We start from the raw sequence: 23,735 nt of genomic DNA, 5'->3' as shown, positions 1-23,735 counted from the left end.
AAAGTAAAGGACAAGAAAATGAGCTAGGCATGGTGGCACACACCTATAATCCCAGCAACTATGGAGGCTGAGGTAGGAGGATCACAAGTTCAAGGCCAGCCTCAGCAACTTAGCAAGATCCTGTCTCAAAAATAAAATTAAAAAAGGACTGGGGATGTAGCTCAGTGGTAAAGCATCCTTGGGTTCAATCTCCAGTACCAAAAAAAAAAAAAAAAACAACAAAAAGAATAAATGACATAAAGAAAGTCAACTCACAACAGCAGCACAAAACTACATGATGTTCACCTTAGATAAGAAATTCTTGTATCCATGAGGCCAAAAAAAAGTTGACTTTCTCTACAAGGATGATATAATTATGGGGCAATGAAATAATCAGATTATCACAGATGAAACATTTACCTACTATCACAGACTTCAATCTTCCCTCATTTTAAATTTGTAATTATACTATCCAGAGAAAATCAGGAAAGAAGCTTTTCCTAAGCTTCATAATGGTACTAGCTCCAGAAATGCAAACTTCAACTCTCATATACAAGTTGAAGAACTGGAATTTACTGCAATACAAGCAAGGAACATTATCTTGCCTAAGGAAGCTGGACTTCTACATCCCCGACGGAACCAATGGCTGTACTGGAGGAGAGAGGAGGTATTATATGTGTTAATACTCACACATAGCCCCTTTCTTTAGCACTACAGCAGGGGCAGTAGCAGCCGTTCAGGTGCACAAACTATGCAAAGAACACTGAAAAGCGAGACAAGGGATAGGTCTGAAGAAAATGCCAACTGCATAATACTTTGTTTTTTGTTATAAAGCCCCACACTACAACAAAACAAAAGAAAAAAGCAAAGGCATCAAGCAAATGCAAGTGGAGCACCTGAGAGCTCTGTACTACAGGCCACCTGGCCTGGGTTTTCCACAGTGAAGCTATGCTCCTTTCCTGGCCAACTTTTACCTTGCCCTAAACGTTTATTTTTTTAGTTGTAGATATATATATATGTGTATATCTATATCTATCTATCATCTATCTATCTATCTATCTATCTATCTATCTATCTATCTATTTTGCAGTGCTGAGGATTGAACCCAGGGTCTTGTGTTTGACAGGCAAGCACTCTACGAACTGAGCTATATCCCCAGCCCTATTTACTTATTTTTATGTAGTGCCAAGGATCTAACCTAGTACCTCACATGCTAGGCAAGTGCTCTACCACTGAGCCATATATGCAGCACCACTTTGCTGAACTATTGATTTAAAAGCAAGAAAAATATACACATATACTATGCAATTTTTTGCAGCCACATACTAAATGTCAGAAAGAAAACTATCACTCCCCACTAAATAAAGAAAAAAAAATATATCATTCCCAACTCATAATCAAGCCTCTGAGAAAAACACAAGAGATTCAGGCAAGGGAAGCATGCAAATTTTCAGGCATAAACTATGATTCTCAATCCTTGGGAAACACCATCTTACTAATGAGTAAACTGAAATTCAACCAGGTTAAGGAACATGCCCAAAGTCTTGAAGTTAATTTCTGATAAAACAAGAACTTAAACTCAAGGCTTTCCAAAGCCCAAAGTGTTAGCCTTTGCACAACCCTGCCCCTGACTTATAAGATACAGGACAGAATTACAAAATTAATGAAAGCTACCAAACTGCTGGCCTCTAGAAAGAAATAACAAACTTGAAGGCAATCATTTTAGAAGGGTCTCTGAAGTCCAACAGTAATACAAAAAAAAAAAAAAAAAAAAAAGCAAAGGTGAATAATAATGTAATAAAAATTATCATAAATATAACCACATAATACATTACCCACTTAAAAATATTTTTTTACTTAAAATATTTTTTTAAAATATTTTTATTAGTTGTTGATGGATCTTTGCTTTATTTACTTATTTACATGTGGTGCTGAGAATCAAACCCAGTACCTCACATATGCTAGGCAAGTACACTACCACTGAACCACAACCCAAGTCCCTACTTAAAATATTTTAAAAGAGGTTGAAGTGGACGAGGTAGCACATGCCAGTATGCCAGCAACATGGAAGGCTAAGGCAGGAGAATGACAAGTTCGAGGCAAGCCTCAGCAACTTAGTAAGATCCTGTCTCCAAATAAAATAATTTAGAGCTAGGGTTGTAATTCAGTGGTAAAGTACCCTTGGGTTCAATCCCCACTACTGCAAAAAATAAAATAAAATAAAATAATTAGAAGTTGAGGCAGCTGGAGGTATATAGCTCACATGCTTATTAGCATGCTCAAAGCCAGGTTCAGTCCCTGGCACTAAAAAATAAATTTAAGAGAGAGAGAGAGGGAGAGAGAGAGGGGGGGGGAGGGAGAGGGAGGGAGAGAGAGAGAGAGAGAGAGAGAGAGAGAGAGAGATCTCATAAAGGAGATCTAAAGAGATTTACTTGAACCTCTATTCCCACCAAACTAGAAACCAACTCCAGTATTACAACCTAGAAATCTTCCCACTTAAAACTCAACTTTCCACACCATGTACAGGCAGAGAAACAACATGTATCCCATTTGTTTACAATAAAAAAAAAAAAAAAAAAAAAAAAACTCAACTTTCCAAAAAAGTCACAAACTGTCTAGGCCCTGGGGGGGCCTCAAGTTAGTCCACCAATGCCCAATTTACCACTAGTTCAAACTACTTCCTCATGAAATGGACCCTTAAGACTCAATCTCGGGGTTGGAGTTGCAGCTCAGTGGTAGAGTACTTGCCTGACATGTGTGAGGCCCATGTATGGTACTTGCCATCACACAGAAATCAATAAAAGATTCACTGACAACTAAAAAATATTTATAAAAAAGATTCACTCTCAGAATAATATTTGGTCTATTATTTGTTTAACCTCTTTTGAACTCATTCTTCATTAATCTTTTGGTGTCACTCTAATTGTGCTATTCTGATAAGACAGGAAAATAAAGATAACCGTGCTGACCTAAGAAATTAGAATACCATTTTTGAGTAAGATTCTGGAATAATAATTAGGCATGGATTATTCCCTTCTGGCTTCCCAGGTTAACAGGCATTAGATTTCCAATAGAAACGTCATGCTCTATATAAATATGCAGGAAGAATATACACTAAGAAATTAATAGTTCTAAGTGGCAAAAAGGTACTGTTTATCTGCACTTTAAAATTTTTTACAAGATTCATGTGTTGGCTTTGTAAATTTTTAATTTGGAAAAAAAGCCTTTTTAATTTAAGTCACGGACTAGAGGGTGACTGCATCTCCAGTCGCTCCAGAACCCAGGATTCAAGAAGGGGAGGCATTGAGAGACTCAGACTAAAATAGAGCCACGGGGTGAGTCTCCCCAACCGGGTGAAGCTCTGCCTGGGCGGCAGGCCCGGATAGGGGCAGCTTATCAGAGCAGGGCAGGGCAACTACAGTCTTCCCCAGGTAGCCCTGCTCACTCCAGCGGTGGGCTCCTCCCACACGGCCAGCTTCTCCAGCTTCTCGAGCAGGTCCCCCAGTGAGAGCCTTTCTGCACAGAAACAGCTCCAAGTCCCAGAGCCAGCTGCAAGCTCCGGCCCACAGGCAGCTTCAGGGACCAGGACAGGGCAGCCAGGGACTACCCAAGCAGCCCGGCTCCCTCCGGCGGGAGGCGCCTTTCAAGTCTAGCTTCTCAGAGCAGAACGCCCAGGGAGAGCCTTTCTACACAGAGCCAGCCACAAGTCCCCGAGCCAGCGGAGAGCTCCGACCCTCAGGCAGCCTCTGGGACCAAGGCAGGGCAGCCAGAGACTTCTCTAGGTGGCCCTGTCCCCTCCGGCCCCAGGCTCTTTCCACGGGGTGATCCAAGATGGCAGACTAGAGGGTGACTGCATCTCCTGTCGCTCCAGAACCCAGGATTCAAGAAGGGGAGGCATTGAGAGACTCTGACTAAAATAGAGCAACGGGGTGAGTCTCCCCCACCGGGTGAAGCTCGGCCTGGGCGGCAGGCCCGGATAGGGACGGCTTATCAGAGCAGGGCAGGGCAGCTAGAGTCTTCTCCAGGTAGCCCGGCTCCCTCCGGCGGCAGGTTCCTTTCACGGCCGGCTTCTCGGAGCAGACCGCCCAGTGAGAAACTTTCCACACAGAGCCAGCTCCAAGCCCTGGAACCAGTAGCAGGCTAGGGGCAGCTTTCTTCGGAAGCACTGCATTATCAAGTTCCTCCAAGACTTCAGGCTACTGAAGGCGGGGAGGTGATACACTGGAAATCTACAGGGATACTATAAGCCAATAGAGGAAATCTGCAATATCTCAGAGTCCCACTGACATCTGACCAATTTGAGAAAACAAGGGAAGAAAATGTCCCAAACAAACCTAGATACTATATCAATAAAACCCAATGACAACACAGCAGAAGAAATGTCAGAAAGGGAGTTCAGAATGTACATAATTAAAACAATCAGGGAAGCAAACGAGGAGATGAAAGAGCAAATGCAGGCATTGAAGGAGGAGATGAAAGCAAATGCAGGCATTAAAGGATCGCGCCAATCAACAGTTAAAAGAGCAAATACAGGAAGCAAGAGATCATTTCAATAAAGAGTTAGAAATACTGAAAAAAAACCAAACAGAAATCCTTCAAATGAAGGAAACAATAAACCAAGTTAAAAACTCCATAGAAAGCATAACCAATAGGATAGAACACCTGGAAGACAGAACCTCAGACACTGAAGAAAAAATATTTAACCTTGAAAACAAGGTTGACCAAACAGATGGTAAGAAATCATGAACAGAATCTACAAGAAATATGGGATATCATGAAAAGGCCAAATTTAAGAATTATTGGGATTGAGGAAGGCTTAGAGAAACAAACCAAAGGAATGAACAATCCATTCAATGAAATAATATCAGAAAATTTCCCAAATCTGAAGAATGAAATGGAAAACCAAGTACAAGAGGCTTATAGGACTCCAAATATACAAAATTACAACAGATCCACACCAAGGCACACTATTATGAAAATACCTAACATACAAAATAAAGACAGAATTTTAAAGGCCACGAGAGAAAAGAATCAAATTACATTCAGGGGGAAACCAATAAGAATATCAGCAGATTTTTCAATTCAGACCCTAAAAGCTAGAAGGGCCTGGAACAACATTTACCAAGCCCTGAAAGAAAACGGATGCCAACCAAGAATCTTATAACCAGCAAAACTTACTTTCAGTTTTGACGACGAAATAAGATCCTTCCATGATAAACAAAAGCTAAAGGAATTTACAAAAGAAAGCCAGCATTACAGAACATTCTCAGCAAAATATTCCATGAGGAAGAGATGAAAAACAACGATGCAAATCAGCAACGGGAGGAACCAGCCTAAAAGAATAGCCAAATAAAGGAGAAACCAAATCATGTCCAAAAACAAAAATGAGTCAAATGACTGGGAATACAAATCATATCAACAATAATAACCCTGAATGTTAATGGCCTGAACTCATCAATCAAAAGACATAGACTGGCAGATTGGATTAAAAAGAAAAATCCAACAATATGCTGCCTGCAAGAGACTCATCTCATAGAAAGAGATACCCACAGACTAAAGGTGAAAGGATGGGAAAAAACATACCATGTACGTGGACACAGCAAAAAAGCTGGAGTATCCATTCTCATTTCAGATAATGTGGACTTCAAGTCAAAACTAGTCAGAAGGGATAAAGAAGGACATTACAAATTGCTTAAGGGAAGAATAACAAGACATAACAATCATAAATATCTATGCCCTGAACGTTGGCTCATCCATGTATGTCAAACAAATCCTTCTCAATTCCAGAAATCAAATAGACCACAACACAATAATACTAGGCAATTTTAACACACCTCTCTCACCACTGGATAGATCTTCCAAACAAAAATTGAATAAAGAAACCATAGATCTCAATAACACAATCAACAGTTTAGACTTAACAGACATTTATAGAATATACCACCCAACAAAGAACGAATACACTTTCTTCTCAGCAGCACACGGATCCTTCTCTAAAACAGACCATATTTTATGCCACAAAGCTACTGTTAGCAAATACAAGAAGATAGAGATACTACCTTGTACTCTATCAGATCATAATGGATTGAAATTAGAAATAAATGGCAGAATAAAAAACAGAAACTTCTCCAATACCTGGAGATTAAATAATACACTATTATATGATGAATGGATAACAGAAGACATCAGGAGGGAAATAAAAAAATTCTTAGAAGTAAACGAGAACAAAGACACATCATATCAAAATCTCTGGGACACTATGAAAGCACTACTTAGAGGAAGATTTATTTCATGGGGCACATTCAATAAAACAAGTATAAATCAACAAATAAACGACTTTACACTACAGCTCAAAGCCCTGGAAAAAGAAGAGCAGACCAACAACAAAAGTAGTAGAAGACAGGAAATAGTTAAAATCAGAGCCAAAATCAACAAAATTGAAACAAAAGAAACAATTGGAAAAATTAACAAAATAAATAGTTGGTTCTTTGAAAAAATAAACAAAATTGATAAACCCTTAGCCACACTAACAAAGAGAAAGAGGGAGAAAACTCAAATTACTAAAATTCGGAATGAACAAGGAAATATCACGAAAGACACGAGTGAAATACAAAACATAATTAGAAGCTATTTTGAAAATCTATACTCCAACAAAACAGAAAACCTCGAAGACATCAACAAGTTTCTAGAGACATATGAATTACCTAAACTGAACGAGGAGGATATACACAACTTAAATAAACCAATTTCAAGCAATGAAATAGAAGAGGTCATCAAAAGTCTACCAACAAAGAAAAGTACGGGACCAGATGGGTTCTCAGCCGAGTTCTACAAAACCTTTAAAGAAGGCTCATTCCAATACTCCTCAAAGTATTCCATGAAATAGAAGAGGGGGGAACCCTCCCAAACTCATTCTATGAAGCCAATATCACCCTGATACCTAAACCAGACAGAGACACATCGAGAAAAGAAAATTTCAGACCAATATCCTTGATGAAAATCGATGCAAAAATTCTCAACAAAATTTTAGCAAATCGCATACAAATATATATTAAAAAGATAGTGCACCATGATCAAGTGGGTTTTATCCCAGGGATGCAAGGTTGGTTCAACATCCGGAAATCAATAAATGTCATTCACCATATCAACAGACTTAAAGTTAAGAATCACATGATTATTTCAATAGATGCAGAAAAAGCATTCGATAAAATACAGCATCCCTTCATGCTCAAAACACTAGAAAAAATTGGGGTAGTGGGAACATTCCTTAATATTACAAAGGCCATCTACGCTAAGCCCATGGCTAATATCATTCTAAATGGTGAAAAACTGAAAGCATTCCCTCTAAAAACTGGAACAAGACAGGGATGCCCTCTTTCACCACTTCTATTCAACATCGTCCTTGAGACTCTAGCCAGAGCAATCAGACAAACCAAAGAAATTAAAGGGATACGAATTGGAAAAGAAGAACTCAAACTATCCCTGTTCGCTGATGACATGATTATATATTTAGAGGAACCTGGAAATTCCACCAGAAAACTTTTAGAACTCATAAGTGAATTCAGTAAAGTAGCAGGTTACAAGATCAATGCTCATAAATCCAATGCATTTTTATACATAAGTGATGAATCTTCAGAAAGAGAAATTAGGAAAACTACCCCATTCACAATAGCATCGAAAAATATAAAATACTTGGGAATCAATCTCACAAAAGAGGTGAAAGACCTCTACAATGAGAACTACAGAACACTAAAGAAAGAAATTCAAGAAAACCTTAGAAGATGGAAAGATCTCCCATGTTCCTGGATAGAAAGAATTAATATTGTCAAAATGGCCATACTACCTAAAGTGCTATGCAGATTCAATGAAATTCCAATTAAAATCCCAATGATGTACCTTACAGAAATAGAGCAAGCAATTATGAAATTCATCTGGAAGAATAAAAAATCTAGAATAGCTAAAGCAATACTCATTAGAAAGAGTGAAGCAGGGGGTATCGCAATACCAGATCTTCAACTCTATTACAAAGCAATAGTAACAAAAACGGCAAGGTATTGGTACCAAAATAGACAGGTAGATCAATGGTACAGAATAGAGGACATGGACACAAACCCAAATAAATACAATTTTCTAATACTAGACAAAGGAGCCAAAAATATGCAATAGAGAAAAGAGAGCCTCTTCAACAAATGGTGCTGGGAAAACCATATGCAACAGAATGAAATTGAACCCCTATCTCTCACCCTGCACAAAACTCAACTCACAAAGGATCAAGGACCTCGGAATCAGACCAGAGACCCTGCATCTTATAGAAGAAAAAGTAGGTCCAAATCTTCAACTTGTTGGCTTAGGATCAGACTTCCTTAACAGGACTCCCATAGCACAAGAAATAAAAGCAAGAATCAACAACTGGGATAGATTCAAACTAAAATGCTTTCTCTTAGCAAAGGAAACTATCAGTAACGTGAAGAGAGAGCCTACAGAGTGGGAGAATATCTTTGCCACTCATACTTCAGATAGAGCACTAATTTCCAGAATCTATAAAGAACTCAAAAAACTACACGAAGAATACAAATAATCCCATCAACAAATGGGCTAAGGAAATGAACAGACACTTCACAGAAGATGATGTACAAGCAATCAACAGATATATGAAAAAATGTTCACCATCTTTAGTAATAAGAGAAATGCAAATCAAAACTACCCTAAGATTCCATCTCACCCCAATTAGAATGGTGATTATCAAGAATACAAGCAAAAATAGGTGTTGGAGAGGATGTGGGGAAAAAGGTACACTCATACATTGCTGATGGGGTTGCAAATTAGTGCAGCCACTCTGGAAAGCAGTATGGAGATTCCTCAGAAAGCTTGGAATGGAACCACCATTTGACCCAGCTATCCCACTCCTTGGCCTATACCCAAAGGACTTAAAATCAGCATACTACAGAGATACCGCCACATCAATGTTCATTGCTGCTCAATTCACCAAAGCCAGATTGTGGAACCAACCTAGATGCCCTTCAGTTGATGAATGGATAAAGAAACTGTGGCATATATATACAATGGAATATTACTCAGCCATGAAGAATGATAAAATTATGGCATTTGCAGGCAAATGGATGAAATTGGAGAATATCATGCTAAGTGAGATAAGCCAATCTCAAAAAACTAAAGGACAAATGATCTCGCTGATAAGAGGATGAGGACATATAATGGGGGGTTGGAGGGGTTAGCGTTTTTTAGGGTTAGGTTTAGGGTTAGGGATAAGGAGGGTGGTAAGAATGGAGGAAGGAAGGACTGTATAGAGGGAAAACAGGGGTGGGAGAGAAGGGGAAAAAAAATTACAGAATGAATCAAACAACATTACCCTATGTAAATTTATGATTACACAAATGGTATGCCTTGACTCCATGTACAAATAGAGAAACAACATGTATCCCATTTGTTTACAATAAAAAAAAAATTTAAGTCATTGGCAATTTTCTCCAACAAATAAGACACAGAGACACTAGCATGTTTGAGTTCTGAATGCCTTAAGTTTTGTTTAAGAGGAGCCCATAAACTTTTTGAATCAGCAAACTGTGGGGCAAAAAATTCAGACAACCTCCAACCCACCAACTTCAATGGAATAGTGCTACTTTCAGTGAATTAACAATGCAGACATGACAATCAAACACAAAATTCAATAAACAAATTATTATTTCCACAATCCAGAAGTATATTACAGAAGACCAGCCCACTGATCTCCTACCACACAGACCACAGCACCACTCAAGAACATGGCCCCAGGATTGGGGCTTGCCTATTATGCAGAGGCACTAAGTTTGATCCTTAGACCTGCATAAAAATAAATAAAACAAAATAAAGCCATGCTGTCCATCTACCACTACAAAGGATAAATAAATAAATAATAAAATTTTTAAAAAGAACATGGTCCAGGGTATGCCTCAGTAGTAGAGCGTTTGCCTCACACGTGTGAGGCACTGAGTTCAATCCTCAGCAACACATAAAATGAATAAATAAAATAAAAGTGTTTTGTCCATCTAAAACTAAAAATTAAAAAAGAAAAAAGAAAAGAACATGGCCCCATGGAAGGCTCAGTCTACTCTTCACCACTCCAATGTTCTCAAATTAACCCTCAACTCACCACAGAATTAGATGCCTTACAAACTCTGTTATTTCACACCTTCTCTGTCTTTGCTCATGGAACACTCTCTTCCCATTTGGTCTGGTTAATTTCTCCAAGAAGTCTTTTAAATTCCCTTTCTTTTCCCCGCTCCTCAACCCATGTCTCTCCTAGGTCTGAAACAGGGACCTTATCTGTGCTTGCTCAGTGCTTGCTCAGGACCCTAGTACAAACCTCTGTCAAGACACTCACTATATTACACTTGAGCCTCATTATTTATGGATTGTATATCTGTGAATTTCCTGAACTCATTAAAACTTTCTTGTAACCCCCCAAATCAATACAGTGCTTTTAGGGTTATTCTTGGACATGCATAGAGCACGCACGCGCGTGTGCACACACACACACACACACACACAAAATTGAATCACCTAAAACACATCTCTAGCCAAAGTCAAACAAGGTATCTCTTTGCCTTCATGTTTCTGGTCAAACTTTAAACAAATGTCATTTTTGTGGTCTACTTAGGGTCACCTTTTTCACATTCCTGTGCTTTTCATTGATAATTTTGCTGTTTATAATTAGCCTCTAAGCATAATGCTTCTGAAGTGTCGTCTAATGTTCATTAGTGCAAGAAAGCTATGATGCACTTTATAGAGAAAATACATATTAGATAAATTTTGGTCAGGTATGAGTCAGGTATTTGTTATCTGTGAGTGCAATATTAATGAATTGACAATATATATTAAGTAAGTTGTCTTTAAGCAGAAAAACATGTAAAACAACATTACATATTCATCAGCTGACTAAAACGTCGTTACCAGAGGTGTGAAGGAACCTAACTCTGCAACTCCCTTAGGAGCGAGTTCCAATATTCACTAATGAAGTGTATGTGTGGCAATTTATAGAACATAACTATCAGAATCAACAAGAATCACCTGCATACAAAATACTGCTTATGTAACTACTTCTTCCACCAGAGCAGAAGTTGACAAACTAGGCCTCACTGGCCAAATCCAACCCATCACCTATCTTTGCAGAAAAGTTTTATTGGAATACAACCATGCTCATTCCTTTATGCATTGTGTATAACTGCATTAGCACCACAACAGTGTAACTGCAACAGAGATCATATGGCCTTCAAATTCTATAATATTTACTACCTGATCTTTCATGGAAAAAGTGTGCTAGCAATCTGAGAAAATAATGTTGTATTCATTTTTACAATTCTAGCACAAAGCTGGCACAAATGGATAGGTAAACTAAACTTTGATCTGGATCAACACTGAACCCAGAACGCAACCCTCCTACTTTCAAAAACTCAGGGGCAAATGCATTAAATTCTCCAGACCTGTATAGTCTTGAAAACAGACATTATATGAAGAAATAAAATAAATAATGGTATGCAACAGAAGTATGAGCAAAAGGAGCACAACTTAGGCAAACAAGGTAAAATAAAATATAGGAGATTCAAAGGTGGCCAAATAATAGGTACAAGATGATATTAAGGAATGGTATAGACTGAACCCCAAAATGTATTCAGAGAGGCTAAAGACAAGGAAAGTTTGACAACCACTTAGCCAAATTCAAGGACACATTTCTTATCTAAAGACTTACTTTCTACATGCAGTGCCAACCATGTTGTAGTTATTACAATAGTTACAGTGAATTGGGGAAATGCTGGAAATGGTAAACCAAATCATTCCAGAACCTAAGAATTCACTAAAGTTTCTAAGACAAAATCCCATCAACATCTCTCATTCTCAGATGCTCCTTCTTCCCCAGCAGACACACTTGTATTATGTTCTATTCAAGATGCTGACAATGGAGCAATTAGATCTAAAAAATCTTTAGCAGTTCTATCAGAAACATGTACCTTTGTGAAAATGATTTCTGATGCTGTAATTCAGGATCTTTAATTATCTCAATGACTGTCAACAATCATCCATTTGCCAAGCAGTACCCTTTTGTTTTGATTTTCAAAAGGAGATAAAGAAGAGTAGGAGGCACATCCACCAAATAATGCCCAGAACCCTGGCAACATGACAGCAACTGACTCTGAGTGGCCTACCTAGCAGGGGAAAGAGTTTAAATGTGAACTGCAACAGGATGCCACTTGTAGTTGAGGTTGGCAGGCTGGATGTTCAACCCAAACCACATCTCAAGGCTACAAACCAACAACCCACAAGCTAACCTTCTACAACCATTAAGAGAGAGAGAGACACAGAGACAGAGAGAGAGATATCCAAACCTCATGCTTGGCAGAAGGACAACAAACTATTTGGGACCTTATTATCATTATTAATAACTACCTGAAGTCAAGTTCTATTATTCACGGATCTGAATTCTAGAAGTTTGTGCTAAAAACTCTAATAGTTGCTAAAGGAGCAATTCCTATGAAAGCTAATCACCCAGCTAGGAATGGTGGTACACACCTATAATTCTTGCTACTAGGGAGACTTAGGCAGGATAACTGCCAAATCTGAGCACAGCCTGGGCAACTTAACATAACCCTGCCTCAAAACAAAATTTAAAAAGGTCTATGTGTACAGCTCATTGGTAGAGTACTTGCCTGGCATGGGTAAAAGGCTTGGGTTTAATCCCCCATAATGTGAAAACAAAAAACAAAACAAAACAAAAGAAAAAACTAAGCATCCAAAAAAATGTTAATAAAAACAAGCAATGCACTAAAATATTTAAATTACCTAGATAAGTAAATAAATGACATACATCTTTGTAAGAAAATATACAGTCATGCTGTGAACATACTAAAAACATTCTTAGACAAATGATATACAGTCAGTTCTTATATAAAGCTCATTTTGAGGGCTGGGGAGATAGCCGCACAAAGCCCTGGGTTCGATCCCCAGCACCGCAAAAACATAAATAAATAAAAAAATAAATAAAGCTCATTTTGAAAAAGCAAACTGATCCATTGTGATCAATATATTAGGGAAAATTTTGAGCATAACACAAATTTTATGTTTGCTTATGCTTGAATTTGTTCAAAATAAACAAAGGTGAACAAAGGAAAATGTTCGACATGAATGGAAATAAATAAAACACATGCATAAACCCCAAATATCTACCAGTTACCTCAGTTCAATATATGAACATGTGGTTCATATTTTATGTTACTCTTTCCCATTCAATTTAAAGTATCTACCACATTCACAGTAACTTATAAGCTGCGACTCTTCCAAAGCCCACTTCCACAAGCAAACTTTGTGTCTTTTTCAAGGCAAATTAGTTAATGTAGTATTTTATAACTGTCTTTCCATTTTTTTTTTTTTCTTTTTCTGGTGTTTTGTCCATGCTGGTCTTGAACTTGTGGGTTCAAGTGATCCTCCCACCTCACCTTCCAGAGTACACAACCAGCTCTTGGCATATTTCTTAACCACTTAACATGTATAAGATTGTATAAATGACTCCTTTTAGTCATAAGCTCTACGTTTATTTGGTGGTGTTTCTCACCTGCTCTTTTTTCTTTTAGTGGTACTGGGAATTGAACACAGGGGCGCTATACCACTGAGTTATAACCCCAGCCCTTTCTATTTTGAGACAGGTTCCCACTAAGCTGTCCAGGCTGGCTTCAAATTTGTGATCCTTCTACCTCCACCTCTCCTGAGTTGGTGGAGTTACAGTTGTGTGCCACCATGCCCAGCTAAGTCCTGGGGTTTTACTACCCAATTTTGAAAAGCACACTGATTTTTAGGAACATGTTACATTATAGCAGAAAAGACTCTATATCCAATTGTTAATTTTAAAAAGTGGAAATTGCAGATAATAATATATATTATCATCACAATTTTTGTTAAAAGAATGTATTTCGGGGCTGAGGGTGTAGCTCAATGGTAAAGCATTTGCCTCACATGTGCAAGGCCTTGGGTTCTATCACCACCACTGCAAAATAGAGTGCGTGTGTGTTGTGTTTCATGTTTCTGCAGGTATGTGTATGTACATACATGCGTAAATGCTTTAAAAATGGTCTTGAAACCTGGGTGCTGTGGGACATGCCTGTAATCCCAGAAATTCAGGAGGCTAAGGAAGGAGGATGATAAGTTCAAGGCTAGCCTCAGCAACTTAGAGAGACCAGAAGAAGACACTTAGCAAGACCATGTCTCAAAAATTAAAAACAAATAATAATAAAATAAAAGACCAGGGATATAGCTCAGTGGTAAAGTGCCCCTAGGTGTAATCCCCAGGACCTAAAAAAGGGTCTAGAAGGACATCCATCAAATATTTTACAGTGCTGTCTCTGAAGGTAGAAATACAAACATTTTTCATTTTAACACATAAACATTTTTGTGGGATTGGTATAATGATCACTCTTCCTAATATTTTATATTTTTGATACTACTTGCCATCCTTCTGCCTCAGCCACCCAAATTGCTGGGATTACAGGCATGTGCCACCATGATCAACTCTTTCCAGTATTTTCAGTTTTGGAACAAAAGAAAAAAGTGATTTTTTTCTTATGTATTAGGTACTAAACACTGGGGCACTGTACCACTGATTATATTTGATTACTTCTACAATTTAAAAAATTTCCTTTAAAGACAAACATATTTGTGCTGGGTGTGGTGGCACAATCCCAGGGATTTAGGAGGCTGAGGTAGAAAGATCACAAGTCCAAAGTCAGCCTCAGCAATTGAGCGAGACCCTTAGTTACTAAGCAAGATCCTATTTCAAAATAAAATATAAAAAGGCTGGGGATGTCATTCAGTAATAAATTATCCCTAGAACCAAAAACGTAAGTAAATACAAATACTGGGAATAAAAGTAATATTGATCACTATACAAGTCCAACTATGCCCCAGCTTAAAATGCTCAATATTTGATATCCAAACTTCTCAATATTTCTGAAAGAATCTAACCCCTATGACCTTCTCTTCATTGTCTTCCCCTCATTTGTATACTCAACTAGGATTTATTTAGAATCTCCTATATGCACACACTGGGACAAAGAAAAGAACGAAGTACACATAACCCTACTCTCATAAAGCCTTCAAACAAGCAAGAGAGAGAGCTTAAGCCATAGCAGCAACAAAATGACACCTAAAATTACTTAAGTAGAAATATGGAATCATAAAGGAGAATTAGCCAGTCTTGGGGCTCAGGAAAATCTTTCCTGAAAAGAAAAATTTAGGCTAAAACCTGAAAGATAAATGAGAATGGGACTGAGAAAGGCAGAAGAAATAGTAAGAAGAAATGGACTGTGGGGAGAAAGAATGTACAATAGCCAGGGATTAGAGAAGAATTTGGACCTTTCAAGGAAGAAGTCAGAAGAGTACTAGAACAAAGGAAAGAAAAAAGGTCTAAGAAGTAGTATGGGCCAGTTAAGCAAAATAAAAAATAAAGAAGGGGCCTGGGGTTGTAGCTTAGTGGTAGAGTACTTGTCTAGCACGTGTGAGGCACTGGGTTCCATCCTCAGAACCACATAAAAATAAATAAATAAAAGCATCATCTTGTCTATCTAAAACTAAAAAAAAGGGCTGGGAATATAGCTCAGGTGGTAGAGTGCTTGCCTCGCATGCCCAAGACCCTGGGTTTAATCCCCAGCACCACACACACAAAAAATTAAATTAAATAAAAAAGGCTGGGGATGTGATGCAGTAGTAAAACACCCCTGAGTTAAATTCCCAGTACCAAAAAAAAAAAAAGTAGTAGCAGTAGTATGGGCCAGATCACGTGGGTTCCAGGAGACTATCAAGGATTTTTTAACCTGATTCTAAAAGCAAATAGAAAGAACTAAAGACTTCCAAAAGGAAAGTTACATGATCAGAATTATGTATTTGGAAGCTCATTTGGGTTACTTCTAAAAAAGAAAGACCTGAGAAGGACTAGGAATAAATGGGGAAAGACAATGAGGAATTTCTTTTAGTAGTATGTAGATTACTGAAATGAGGATAACTTGGACTAGGTGACAGCAATGAGAATGGAGAGAAATGGATGACTTAAACTTAGGTTTAAGAGGTAGACTCAATAGAACTTGTATTAACTCAATGTGGAAACGCAGGCAGGAAAGGGAGAAAGGATGACTCACATAACTAGCAAGAGCACACATCTTATTCTCCAGCTGTACTGAATTACTTGCAGTTCCCTAAGCCTTCATGCTTCTCTCATAAGTATAGAAGTACCCTTACATCACCCTTCAGCTGCAAAATGCTACCTCACCCTAGTCTTCACCAAGCATGCCAGATCAGGCGCTCCAGTTGTATGCTTCCACAGTTACCACCCCCATGTATGCCTTCATCACGGCACTATGCTACAATCACACATGGTCATGCATTGCTTAACTATAGGCCTATAGACATTCATTCTCAGAAATGTACCATTAAGTAATCTCATCATTGTGTGAACATCACAGAGTATACTTACAAGATGTGGACAAGTACAATATAATTTTATGGGACCACCATTGTATATGTGGTCTGTCACTGACTGAAATGTTATGTAGCACATGACTGTATTTATCAATTTATATTCCCCACATGACCAAATGCCTCTGAGTTTAAAGATCACTTTTGGTTGTTTTAATCTTTGTATCACCAATGTCTACTTCTCATCAATCTGTATGTTCACAGGAACAAAAAAAGCAAACTGGATCTACTACAAGAAAGAAAAAAAGTTGGAAGCTGACCAGGGCCTAAAAAGCAGATAAAAACAGCAGTGTGATTATCTTAATGGATAAAAGAAGAGCTAAAACTGCAGGGTTTTTTCTTCTCAATGCTAGGGATCTAACCTAAGTGTCACACATGCTAGGCAACCACTCTACTACTGAGCTACATATAAACCCAGCCCCAAAACAGCAGAATTCTTCCTTAAGTGCTGGTAGTCTAGAAATTAAAAAAAAAACAAACAAAAAAAAAAAACCTCACAGGTGTTTTTTTTTTTTTTTTTAATTAAGGGAAATAGTTCTCCCAGGGTAATATATAGACTAAAAATATATAAACAGTGTTAGGCAGTGTGGCACACACCTGTAATCCTAGCAACTCAGGAGGCTAAAGGAGGAGGATCACAAGTTTGAGGCCAGTCTCAGCAACTTACAAGACCCTGTCTCAAAAAAAAAAAAGGCCAGAGATGCACAGTGCTTCTGGGTTTAATATCTCTTACGGTTTTGATGTGAGGTGTCCCCCAAAAGCTCATGTCTGAGACAATGTAAGAAGGTTTAGAGGAGAAATGATTGAGTTATGAGCCTTAACCCAAACAGTGAATTAATCCCCTGATGGGATTAACTGAGTGGTGACTGCAGGTGGGTAGGGCGTGGCTGAAGGAGGTGGGTCACTGAGGGTGTGCCTTTGGGGTATATATTATGTATCTGGTAAGTGGAGTCTTTCTCTGCTTTCTGATCATCATGTGAGCTTCTTCCCTTCACCACACTCTTCCACCATGATGTTCTGCCTCACCTCCAGCCCCAGAGAACAGACTGAGGCCTCTGAAACCATGAGCCCCCATAAAAACTTTTCCTTCTCTAAAATTGCTCGTCAGGTTTTTTGTCACAGCAGTAAAAAAGCTGACTAAAATAATCCCCAATCTCTGTCTATTTCTCACACTTGTACAGTGTTTTTACTATAAAAAATTAAAATAGGGGCTGGGGATGTAGCTCAGTTGGTAGAGTGCTTGCCTCACAAGCACAAGGCCCTGGGTTCAAACCTCAGCATCACAAAAAAAAAAAAAAAAAATTAAAATAATTAATAAAATCATTGGGTCTAATGCGAGCTCACATGCTGAACATCTTCTCTGAGATGACCATAATAAAAACAAACTTATGTAAACTTTTTTTTTTTTTTTTTTTTTTGCAGTACCTGGGATCATATCCAGAGCCTTGAATGTGCTAGATAAGTGCTCTACCACTGAGCTACAGCTCCAGCCCTTAATGTACATTAATTAAAAAGGAAATAAATAAAATATCTTATGGAAGAGAGCGCTCTAGAAAAGATTAGTTACGGGCTGGGGTTGTAGCTCAGTGGTAGAGAGCTTCCCTGGCATGTGTGAGGCACTGGGTTCAATCCTCAGCACCACATAAAAATAAGTAAAATAAAGGTATTGTATCCATTTACAACTGAAAAAAAAAATGCAATTGATTAAAAAAGAAAAAGAAAAGATTAGTTACATCTTTTTTGAAGGAGGATCCCCAACCTTAAGGCCAACATCAAAGAAAGACACAAAAGGCTTTCTCAAATTGTCCTTTGGTGCTTCTATTTTTAAAAAAGTTGGATAGGGTAGCTAATCCAACAGAACAAGTTATCTCTTACCCAAATAGGCTTCCAGTTTGAGGCAATACTATCTAAACTAGGAGAGGGCAGCAGTGAGAGATTCTACCACAGCAGCAATCCCATGCTCCTTGACATACTCCTACTATAACACATGAACAAGGAACTCCAATCATACTATGGTACATAGGAAGTGGTAGTTTAATTTATAAGCAATGACTGCTTTTACGTCAACCAAAAAACAGCTAAAGACTAAAAAAAGATACAGGAAGATAAACTGGGATTTAAAATTAAACCCCAAAGGAGTTAGGTGCAGTGGTACAGTACACGTCTATAATCCTAGCATCTTGGGAGACTAAGGCAAGAGAATCGCAAGTTTGAGGTCAGCTCAGCAATTTAGCAAGACCCTGTCTCAAAATAAAAAGTAAAAAAGGGTTGGGGATATATAGTTCAGTGATAAGAGCACCTCTGGGCTCAATCCCCAGTACCCCAACACACACACCCAAAAAAATCCAAAGGAAAAACCCTTCTATCCATCACCTTTGACTCATTCTTAGAAAAACATGCCTCCAACTACAAAGAGAAAATAAAAAACAAAAACTCCTCTCTTATCTTTCTCCCATAAGGCCCACAAATATACTTCCATTCCCAGGTAAATCCCAAGTTCATCCTTTCCCTCAAGCATAAGAAAGCAGGATCTCCTGCCCTCTGTCAAGTTAATCTTTTCACCTGTGCTACAGGTCCTACTCCTTTCCAACCCTATGCAAGGTCTTCTTTCTCAGATCTTCAACTTATTTACCATTCTATGTTCTTTAGTCTAATAAATGAGTCAACTCTCATGGCTTCATTACCATCTCAAAAGGATGTCTTCAAAAATCTCTTCTCAGGGCTGGGATTGTGGCTCAGTGGTAGAGTGCTTGTCTAGCATGTGTGAGGCCCTGTGTTCAATCATCAGCACCACATATAAACAAACTAAAGGTATTGTGTCCACCAACAACTAAGAAATAAATATATAATTTTTTTTTAATCTTCATTTCTGACTTAATCTGCTCTCAACTTCAGATACCTGTTAGCCTCTGACTATCTCTACTTCAAGGTTCTATATCAATGGCAAAAACAATAGGTCTAAAATTAAACTCATCATCTTTCTACTAAGACCAGCTCCACCTTTATTCCTTATCTCAGGGAATGGACTATCATCCATCTAGTTTCCAAGTTACAAACCTGGTGTTATTCTTAACTCTTTTCTCCCTGATCTCCCCAAGTTCAATCAGGTCCTTTGGAATCTACCTCATTAACACATCTGTTCAATTCTTACATCTGTTTACTTCTCGCCATCTCCAAAGTCATTTCTTGCTTCAAGTCCTTTTCACATCTCCCTTGGATTAATCTCAAGGCACAATGAACTCTTGTGCTCTCTCTTTCTAGCTTCAGGTCTTTGCAAATTCTATTTCCTTTGCCTGGGATATGCTTTACCAGTCTCCCTTACCTCTCCCCTAGCTAATTCCTATTCATTCTTTGCATTTCAATTTACCAATGGCTGCTTTGGTCCCATGCTCAAGCACTCCCCCAAAATTGAGTATGTACCCCAAAACGAAATTCATTATACTGTACTCTGCTTGTGTTCACTCTTCTGTGTTCTTCAGTAGAATGCTCACCTTAAGAGCAAGGAGAGAGCTTATTCACTGCATCTTTAATGCCTGGTACACTGCAAGTATTCAATAATTATTTACTGAGTAAATGAAAAGGAGAAACCTTCTATACAAGTCTGTGATTTCCTACTGTCATTTCTCCTGGCTTTGAGGAAAAAGTCCCAGCCCAAGAGTTATAAGAGGTAAGGAAATGGGGCTATAGTTCAGTTGGCAGAGTGCTTGCCTTGCATGCGCAAGGCCCTGGGTTCAATCCCCAGTACCGCGCACGCACACGCACACCCACACCACACACACACACACACACACACACACACACACACACACACACAGTTATAAAACAATAGATCAGCCTAAAAAGCTGATCACAAACCAGACTAACCAACATACCCATACTACTTCAGTTCATTCTCTAAATATAAAGTCAACCAAGAGGGAAAAAACTAAGTACAAAATCAGCTGGCCACGATGGCACATGCCTGTAATTCCCTGTACATGGGAGGCTGAGAAAGGAGGAATGGAAGTTGAAGACCAATGGGCAATTTAGCCAACCTGTTCTAAAAATAAAAAGGGCTGAGGGAATTACTCAACAGCAAAGCACCCCTGGGTTCAAACCCCAATACCAAAAAAAGGGTACAAATTCCCAAAGAATCCTAACACATCACATTAGTGATGCCCAACTGAAATCAACCAAGTACTAATCCTGTTTACTAAATTATACAGTGCCACATAGTGGTGAGAGAAGAAAGCAATAAAGATAAAGAACCTGCAAGTGGGAAGGAATTAGACATCAGGGAGCCTCAAGTGGTTGACGCATTCTGCAATGTGTGGGAAGCATCTATAGAACACTTCAAGATTATATAAGCTGCCTGCCCCGACCCCACCCAGCTCTGCCCTACTTCACACTATGCCCCAACTCAGGGGGGCTTACAGAGCTAGTTTTGCTCACTGCATCACTCTCAGGAACTTACATCACTGGGACTCAGGCTGCCCAGTCCATTCTCCTGCTCAGAATCCTTCCCAGACTCAGTGCCCTGAGTGGACCGGGTATGGGATGGATGAATCCAGATCTCCAGGCGAGTGGTGTCATCTCCAACATGCCGGAAAGTAGACTTCTTTCCTTTTCGCCATTGATCAGGGCTCAGTTCAAATTCCTCATGTTGCTTCTTTTCCATCTGTTCTGCCTATAGGGAAGACAGACACACAAGTTCAGACACTCCTGGAACTCAATTACTAAGAGTCCTCACCTACATTTGTTGCCTAAAAACTACAAAAAAAGTAAAGAAACAGTACTGAAGTAGCAGAGTACCATTTGCTTTGCCACAGAAGTTACTAATTCTATGAACTTGATGCTTTGGAACAAGTACACCCAAGAGCTTCTGAAAACTCTCACTCTGTACAGGGGCTAACTGATTACCACCAGAACAGTTCAATGCAAGTATTTAAGGACATTACTAGTCATTCCCTTGAGAATGAAGAGACACAAAGGGAAATGCATTTTCCTAGGAAGGAATGATTCTTTCTACATCCCCACTTACCTTTCGTTTGGTCTCTTCAAACAAGCTCATAAGACTCTCCTTGGCAGTAAGGATAGGGTTGCTGGCAGCTAAACTGCGCATGTAGTAATATACAGCATCAAGCTTCCTCCTCTGCACAAAGAGGCCAGAGACACTCAGTTAACCAATATTCTTCCCAATGCCAGCACAACACAACTAACCCAGGAAACCCTACACTCTCTCTCAGCCTATCTCCCATGTTATTGGGAATTCTAGTAAGATAATCAGAATGCTATCTAGTGGAGAAACCATGGCAATTACATCAGGGGTCACTTCTTGCACAACACAGAACTATATCTTATGTGTAGAGGGGCTCCAAGAACCAAGTACTCATATGAAGGAAAAAAGAACAAAGAAAGCTGGGCACAGAGACACACACATGTAATCCCAGCCACACAAGTGGCTGAGGTCCTCAGGAACTTAGCAAGACCCTGTCTCAAAATAAAAATTTTTAGAAAGACCAGGGATGTAGCTCAATGGTAAAACATGCCTGGGTTCAATCCCCAGTCAGAAAGAAGACAAAATGTTTTATCTGTCTTAAAATATAAGTATCAATTTTATTTTGTTCTTAGAGAAAGAATGTTCAACTCACTTCATATTTCCTATTGTTATCAGAGTCAGTATGGTCTAAAGAAATTAGGAGCCAGTCAGATCTAAGTTCAAATACTAAGTGATTCAAGAGTTGATTTAGAGATTTTAGAAAAGTTACACAATAATCTTCCTGAGCTCCCAAATTCTCACCTTTGGGAATAATGCCACACATGGAACAGAATCTTCAGGTTTACACAGTTCTTGGGATGTGCTGATAACCTGACTCACATTTAGTTGTACTTAAAGATGCTGCCATTGTTATAATTTTTTAATAAATACTTGGGTAAATATTTTATGAGTATTATTCAATGAATCCAGCAAATAAACACTCCAAGACCACTTTACAACTAATTAATAATGAAAAGTAAAGGAAGCTGGGCAAGGTGGCACACATCCATAGTCCCAACTACTCTGGAGGCTAAAGGAAGAGGACTGCCTGAGCCCAGGAATTGGGAGATAAGCCCGAGCAACACAGCAAAACCCCATCTTAAAAAAAAGATGGAGCTTCTCCAGGTTCTCGGAACGGAACTGGCCCACTAGTGAGAGCCTTTCTGACCAGAACAAGCTCTGAGTCCCGGAGCCACTGCAGCGCAACGTACTCCGGCACACAAGCAGCTTCAGGGACCAGGATAGGGCAGCCAGAGACCTCCCCAAGTAGCCTGGACCCCTGCGGGGGGAGGTGCCTTTCAAGTCTAGCTTCTCAGACCAGACCGCCCAGTGAGAGGTTTTCTACATAGAACCAGCCACAAGTCCCCCAACCAACGGAGAGCTTCGATCTGCAAGCAGCCTCTGGGATCAGGGCAGGGCAGCCAGAGACCTCTTCAGGCGGCTCTGCCCACTCCGGCTGCAGGCTCTCTTCACGGGGCGATCCAAGATGGCAGCCTAGAGGGAGACTGCACCCCCAGTCGCTCCAGAACCCAGGAGTTAAGAAGGGGAGGCATTGAGAGACTTGGACTGAAATAGAGCCACAGGTGAGTCTGCCCACTGGGTACAGCTCGGCCCGGGTGGCAGGCCCAGATAGAGGTGGCTTATCGGAGCCAGGCAGGGCAGCTAGAGTCTTCCCAAGTAGCCTTCCACATTCCGGCAGTGGGCTCCTCCCACACGGCCAGCTGCACGGTGCAGGCCCACAGTGAGAGCATTTCCGCACAGAACCAGTTCCAAACCGTGGAACCAGTAGGGGGCTAGGGGCAGTTTTCTTCGGATGCGCTGCTTTATCAGATTCCTCCAAGACATCAGGCTACTGAAGGCTGGGAGGTGATACACTGGAAATCTACCGGGACACTATAAGCCAATAGCGGAAAACTGGAATATCTCAGGGTCCCACTGACAGCTGACCAATATGAGAAAACAAGGGAAGAAAATGTCCCAAACAAACCTAGATACTACATCAATAAAACCCAATGACAGCACAGCAGAAGAAATGTCAGAAAGGGAGTTCAGAATGTACGTAATTAAAACGATCAGGGAAGCTAATGAGGAGATGAAAGAGCAAATGCAGGCATTAAAGGATGAGATGAAAGAGCAAATGCAGGCATTAAATGATCGCACCAATCAACAGTTAAAAGAGCAAACACGGGAAGCAAGAGATCATTTCAATAAAGAGTTAGAGATACTGAAA

General features: G+C 39.4%; 1 protein-coding gene across 4 annotated transcripts in view; it reads right to left on the bottom strand.

Annotated features, from left to right (window-relative positions):
- Smg6 (SMG6 nonsense mediated mRNA decay factor) overlaps positions 1 to 23,735 on the bottom strand; it is a 239,452-nt gene that overhangs the window by 190,490 nt on the left and 25,227 nt on the right. For all 4 annotated transcript variants that reach the window (XM_047547528.1, XM_047547531.1, XM_047547529.1 and 1 more), the window contains 2 exons: positions 21,509 to 21,619; positions 20,942 to 21,154 (listed from right to left, as the gene is read on the bottom strand). In XM_047547528.1, coding sequence (XP_047403484.1) covers positions 20,942 to 21,154; positions 21,509 to 21,619 — 324 coding nt within the window. The remainder of the gene's footprint in view (positions 1 to 20,941; positions 21,155 to 21,508; positions 21,620 to 23,735) is intronic.

Source organism: Sciurus carolinensis, chromosome 3, assembly GCF_902686445.1.
Source record: "Sciurus carolinensis chromosome 3, mSciCar1.2, whole genome shotgun sequence".
In the NCBI taxonomy this organism is placed as follows: domain Eukaryota; kingdom Metazoa; phylum Chordata; class Mammalia; order Rodentia; family Sciuridae; genus Sciurus; species Sciurus carolinensis.
This window is presented reverse-complemented; position numbering and strand designations above follow the sequence as displayed.